At 39.2% G+C, this 6841-nt stretch overlaps 1 protein-coding gene across 1 annotated transcript; it reads right to left on the bottom strand.

Moving 5' to 3' along the window:
- Window positions 1-20: 20 nt before the first annotated feature.
- LOC111664328 (uncharacterized) lies at window positions 21-6116 on the bottom strand. Its single transcript, XM_023418857.2, has 3 exons — window positions 5806-6116; window positions 4695-5073; window positions 21-2660 (listed from the first exon to the last, which is right to left on the bottom strand). The coding sequence occupies exons 2-3, from the start codon at window positions 4936-4938 to the stop codon at window positions 1435-1437; spliced, it is 1470 nt and encodes a 489-aa protein (XP_023274625.1). The 5' UTR covers window positions 4939-5073; window positions 5806-6116; the 3' UTR covers window positions 21-1434.
- Window positions 6117-6841: the final 725 nt, after the last annotated feature.

Genomic DNA, 6841 nt, shown 5'->3' with positions numbered 1-6841 from the left:
ACACACACACACACACACACACACACACACACACACACACACACACACACACACACACACACACACACACACACACACACACACACACACACACACACACACACACAGGCAGGAGAGAAGCTCCACTTTAACTCCTCTCTGTAGGCCAGGGGTCATCTCTGCTGCAGGCCACAGGTTCAAGTCTACATTAGCTGCTACTAACATAACCCTGATTCTCCAACAGAAATGCCAGAGGTTGAGTTGCATTGTGAGTAATGTAGTTATCAGGTTTTGGAAAGAAGAAAAAAATTTTTGGTTGTTCTGCATTTATTTTATTTTTTATTTCTATTTTGAACTGTCTGTTGTGAGTTTGACAATGCTACAGAAGAGTAATGCTAAATCTGCAGAGTATTGTTTTAAGGACATTTCATCTGTTGACTTCTCCTGAAACTGAAAGTTTATTGTTCATTTTGGAGAAATTTCTTTACAAGTGAAAATGAAGTCCCAATCTCAACTTTTAAGCAAACATGAAGGAGGAGACCTTAAGGTGCTTAGAGACATTTAAACATCCCCAGTTCAACTGTACTCAACAAACTGCAGCTACTGTGATACATGCAAACACTTCAGAACAGCTACTAATGGACCTAATGGTGAGATTATTTTGTTAACTTTTGATTTAAATCAGAACCACATGATTTAAGTAGATAAGATTATGAATCTAACCAGACATTCAATTCCAGCTTTCAGCCCTTGACAGTTGCTGCACAGGGCCGGAGCCCACTGGAGCTGAGCTCCACCTCCATCTAAATCACACCCTATCAGAGCTCAGCTACGTCTCCTTCAGTATCACAGCGTAAAAACTCTCAAACTATTGGTTTGAAACCTTCTCTGGAGTCTGTGGAGTCACAGCCACAGTAACTTCATTAATGATTTCAATCCTCTGATGTGGCTTTGTGTTCTGACTGCAGCCTTATTAACCTTTTCTGCACAGAGAGTTCCAGTAAATAAGGGAGTTGTTCCAATGAATACAGTTAACAGGTGAGCTGTTACAATAAACACAGTGAACAGGTGAGTCGTTACAGTGAACACAACATAAACAGGGGAGCTGGTCCACACAGATTCACAGTTTCTACAGTGAAACCATTGCAATCAATGCAGCCGTGTTCAGGATAAGTCCAGCTCCATCAAGGCTGTAGCTTCATTTTTATTTTCAAGTCCAAATATAATTTCTGACAGATAATCACTGTGTGTGGAAAACACCAATCATCATTGAATACAAATGCATCACAAATGCCAGTTTACCCCTGGTACAAGACATGTTTTGGTTTGTAACCCAGATGTATTGAGGTTCTATACCCAGCCCCATTGCCAAGGCGCTGTCCCAACACAGTAGCAAAGTTTTTCAACTATCTGTGGCTCTGCATATGACAGTCTAAAGATGACCTCTGACCAAAGCTACAGCTGCACTCTTGGCACTGATATGGTTTCTCTCCTATGTTTCCTCATGTGGACCACCAGGTTGCCTTTCTGAGCGAAGGACTTTTTACATTCTTGGCACTGATAGGGTCTCTCTCCTGTGTGTATCCTCATATGATTGACCAGATCAGACTTCTGACAGAAGTTTCGCCCACAAAACTGGCACTGATATGTTTTTTCCTCTGTGTGGATCCTTGCATGTCGTATTAAAGTCTTAGTCAAGGAGAAACATTTGGTACAACAAGGACACTTGTAGGGTTTCTGTGCTGTTCCTGCTTCAAACTGGTCAATGAGCTCAGTGGATTTTCTGGAAGGTCTGAGATGGTTGGGCTCTGTCTCACCTTCATGCTGCTCACTTGGGTTCACTGAAAGGAGCAGCTGATCATCAGTGTTAGTGTGTAATACACCACCATCAGCTCCAGTTGGCTCAGTTTTAATGTGATCCACGGTAAGTGGAGCTGAAGAGTCTTTATCTATGTCAGCAATGGCCTGGATTTGATACAGACACAGGGGCTGCAGAGACTCCTGATCAAACTCACTTTTGTCATAGGCAGTGATAGTAAGTGGAAATGTCTTCAGGCCAGATTCATCCTGTCTTGGGTCCAGTACTTCTTCCATCTTACTGGCAGGTGTCATTAATCTGATGTGACTTTCTGTATCCATCTTTTCACTAAAACACTGATATGGTTTCTCTTTAGTGGGTTTCTGTCCATGACTAAAAAGATTGTCCCTCTGGTCAAAGCTTTTATCACAGTCTTGACCTCTATATGGTTTGGAGCCTTTATGTATTCTGGTGTGAATGATGAATTCAGACTTGTGGCAGAAGTAGCAGTCACAGAACTGGCACTGGTAAGAAGATTTGTCCTCTGAATGCTTCTTCACATGTCGTACCATTGTTTTTTTAGAGGAAAAACCACTGAAGCAAACGGGACATTTAAATAGTTTCTTCACTTTAAGGATTTTCAAAGGCACATTCAAGTCACAATCCTTCATATTGTCATCTTCATCAATATCAATCAGTATCTCCTGCCGGTGAAAATCATCAAAAGGATCAGGAGAGGCATGTGGATTAGTGTTGTTCATGGTGCGACAGTCTTCTGTAGGCTGTGACGTGGTGTTGTCTGGTTCCTCCCAGCGCACACTGATACTAGCAGGAGGCTGCAGCTGACGAGAATGCAGCTCAGTGGCTGACACCTGGAGATAGTCTGAAGCAAAAAGGAAGATTCAATTCATTTTACAGATAGTTAATGCGAGTTACAGTATGAGCTGGACATGATTTGTATTGTACAAGTCAACCTGGTGTCATAGGTTTTTTCACTGTAAGTTTTCCTGTATTACTGCTTTTAGACTTCAGTATCTTGACAACATTTAAAGATACTGCATGGTATTTGAATCTACTGGCCGGGTAACACGTCAGTAGAGACGTTTCCATACCATTTCTTACAGAGCTTCTGTGTATCGGGTGATACTGAACACCAATCAGATACCAATTTGTTCAAAAATATTGTTTAGCAGCTTTTATACTACTAACCCTATATGGGTATGGTATCTGTCAGTGTTTTATGGCATGGCTAAGGTTAAACCCTTTGAAAACATGAATAAATACATGAATACTGTGGAAACCGCTCATAGTGATCACGGTTATGGGATCAACCGCTTATATGGATCAAAAAGCTTGTGACAGAATCATTCCTATACAAATGATTAAATAATTACTGATTACAGTGATCATGGAAAAAGAATTTAAAATTGTATTAGTATACTCCTGCAAGCCATCATAAGCTGGGTTAGGCTGTGTGTAGCGACTGTCCCTGCCTGCTCTCCCAACATGTGTTCACTGTGTGTGTGTGTGTGTGTGTGTATGTGTAAAGTGTCAATCATAAACAAAATGTATCTAGGATTAGATAACAATTCCTACACTAGTTGTCCTAACACTAGTAGTGGTATTTTTATAATAATTTAATATTCTTTTCTATAATATATTACTATTCTATATCTTGAATTTCCCTTTTTCTTCTTTTATGTTCTTCATTTCACATCTTAACAATCTCATAAATTTTTATAATACACGATCTCAAAACATCTTAACAATTTAACACCTTTAACACTTCCTTTTTCCCTTTCTTTCACTCTTATATCCCAGTCTCTCACTTTCGTCGGTTATTTCTCCAAATGTCTCTCCTCTCATCATGCATATCTCACTCACCGACTCAAGTCGCAATCATCTAATTCTTCAGATGTGATCAAAAGCTGACTCTTTAATTTTACAAAAAAGTCACTTGAGAGTAAAGAGAGGAATATCAGAGCTACAAGTTGTACTATTGTTGAAAATAAGTAGACAAAAACAGAACACATTTAGTTGTGTCAGTAGCTGTTTTGAGGGACTTTAAAAATGACAAAATATTAGTCCGTCACTATGAAACCTCTCTCTAGAAGAGAGCAGTCTATGACTAAAATTGGAGTATCAGTCACAGGGGTTCACTTGGCCAACCACTGTACATAAAGACTCTGAGAATGGATTTTCCAAAGGTATCTGTTTCTGCCTGTCCACACAACAAGGCAACTCCGAACTAACTCTAAACTAAAACGGGGGCAGCAGCGTCTCATCAAGCCTCGTTTTAGGGGCTCGAAAAAATCAGGAGTAGTGTGGACGCCACACGTTAATGTGGGAAAAGTGATGTTTTTTAAAAACAAATGTATCAATGTGTACGTATCCTGAAACTCAGTGTTTGCGTTCTTGTCATTGTTATCGCCAGTTCCGATAGCAGTCTAGTTGGTTTAGTTGTTTTTTCCAGATGTTGAAGATGGGATATAGAGCACTAGGAAAAAAATTACATATTACATGTCTTCATTATTTTGTTATGTACCACTTAAAACTAATGTGATTTTTTAAATGTATTTGTTTCACTCTCATTGAGCCCCACAAACATTAAGTGCTCCAGTGTTCTCCTATAAATTATCAATCAGCATGGGCCACCTAAATACATTTGCCCCAAAACACTTTTTGTGTACATTATTTCTTCTTTTCTATAGTCTGTATTATAAATATAATGTGTACATGAAAGTCTGACAGAATGATGCATTGCAGTGTAATAGAATAGACAGGAAAACTGTCTTCCCTGCTCTAAAGTTTGCTTGTGAATACAGCCTGGTTTTGCAGACCAGTGTCCTGCCTCATATAAAGTCGCCTTCAGACCCAGACATTTCTGTGTCTTTATCTAAACTTCTGATAAACTGACCTTCACTGTGTGACTGGACGACATCCAGCAGTCTGCGGTGGCTGTCCACGACCCACTTTGAACAGGACATTTCCTCTTCATACTCTATAATGGTTCTTTCTGCTACCTTGAAGATCTCTTCAGCAGCTGCAGACAAACACTCACTGATGAGTGCTCTCAGCAGTTCAATCTTTGCTGTCTTCACCATGCTGAGGTGTTCTCTACAGTGAGGGTACGTGGAAAGAAATGTTTGTGATGCAGACATGAGCCCTGAAGCTGTCTTGTTAGTCCTGATTGCTCCACAGCTACACCTTTACTTTCTGTGTTCTGAGATCCTTCCTTGCTCTGGCCATTTGAGGAGACGACATCTGATTCAGCAGCAAGACTCTGAACTGGTGGTCTGAAAGACATTTACAGGAAATAATATGGTGAAATGAAGCTCATTCAAATCAGCATTTCACTTTTACTTTTCCATAATCATTTACATAGAATTTTTTTAAATAATAAAAGGTCTATATTTGCTAGGTATTTAAATAATACATAATGGGAACACAGGTTCTCACACATTCAAAGCAGATGATCATTACAGTATGGTGTAAGGCTGAAACAATGTATCCATTAATAAACAAGTCGACTGACATAAAATTTATCAGCAACGATTTTTATAAGTTTTTTTTTTTCAAAAATAGTTCCAGCTTCTTTGTTTTATTATACAATAGGACTAACTAAATGTACAGTAGATTAGGATTTACTGTGTGTAAATTTGTTTCATAAAATACTCCGTTTTCCAAATATGTATTTGAACCTGACATTTCTTGGTTAAATCCATTAGTAATTGAGTTTTTAAAGATTTGCTTACATTGGCTGCTGTTGTCTTTACTTTCATACAGGCTCTGGAGCATCTACAGTTCGCGTTTATACACAACTGCTGCTGTGTTTATTTGTTTGTATACAGCTTTAGCCAGAGTGCTCTCAATCATTTAAGTCTTAGTTATGCTGTATTATGTATGTACATTTTCTGCTAATCAAGGAAACGATGAATGGCAGACAGGTTTTTACGTTCCTAACATAAACACTGAGCTGTTTTCACCTTCTGTCAATCATAAAGACAAGACAACATTTAAATACTGACCCTGTTGAAACACTCACGCCTTTCTTTATTGTCTGTTCAGCCACTGCTCAGTCAGCACACTAGCATCCAGCTATGGGTTAGCTAGCCGGAAGAGCTGTCAGTTGATACAAAACAGAGCTGTAAGAAGCACAAACTACCAACAACGAGACACACACTGTGGGACAGACCTGCTATGTATGATAAACTGCTGGCTTGTCAAGTATTAGAGGCTATACAGCTAACTAGAGGGCTTCACGTCGCACAGTACACATGTCCAGGTGACATGTCATGATGCTAAAAACAAAGGCTCTTCTTCTGTTGGTATTCATTACCGGCTATATTACCGCCACCCAGTGTTCAACTCCAGTACGGACCCATCAGCAACACTTGGGCATTGCAACACGATAATAATTAATTAATGCCAGAAAAAGCACATATACAATTATACATTACGTGTGTATGGAATCACCAGCATCTGACAAAGTAAAACTTTCCAAATTGTATTTTGAAGTGAATTTGAATTCTTGCACAGTAAAAAAAAAAGAACACAATCATGGTAAAATCTGGTCTAAACTGCTATACGATCAGTTTGTTGTTTCGACAGTAGGTTCAGGGAAACTGCACTTGAGGGAGAAGTTCTTCGTCTCGGGAAACACGGAATATTAATAACTAGAAAATTCCTGGAGAAATTTTAAATGTTCCTGCTGCTTGGTGCTGTACTTATCTCTTCTCGTTTCAATCTGTACAAAGGACGTTACTTTCAGTTTCATTCATGTCGTAAAACTTATTCTGACACTGAGCTCAGTCACTGTAGGTGTCCCTCAAAAAGCCGCAATAGAGCTATACCACTATAACTCCATACAGACAATAGCTTTTAAGATCGAACTTCTATGACCTACCTTATCGCGAACTTTTTTGAGACTCTTATTTTGAAAGTGTCTGGGCCTCTGTGTTTGGCAGTATAAATTGCATAAGGTTTTGTACAATAGAGCCAATGGTGAGACTTTTATTTTGGAGGATAATCCACTAATTTGCTATGTGTGTGTGTGTGTGTGTG

Source organism: Seriola lalandi, unplaced genomic scaffold, assembly GCF_002814215.2.
Source record: "Seriola lalandi dorsalis isolate HSWRI2012SDOR001 ecotype SW California unplaced genomic scaffold, Sedor1 jcf7180002054585, whole genome shotgun sequence".
Lineage (NCBI taxonomy): Eukaryota > Metazoa > Chordata > Actinopteri > Carangiformes > Carangidae > Seriola > Seriola lalandi.
This window is presented reverse-complemented; position numbering and strand designations above follow the sequence as displayed.

Bases quoted from the DNA above. Each gene is read 5' to 3' on its own strand.
- LOC111664328 (XM_023418857.2), bottom strand. From the start codon at position 4,938: ATGTCTGCATCACAAACATTTCTTTCCACGTACCCTCACTGTAGAGAA. The intron at 2,661-4,694 runs GTCAGTTTATCA...TTTTTGCTTCAG, and splicing joins CGTCCAGTCACACAGTGAAG to ACTATCTCCAGGTGTCAGCC.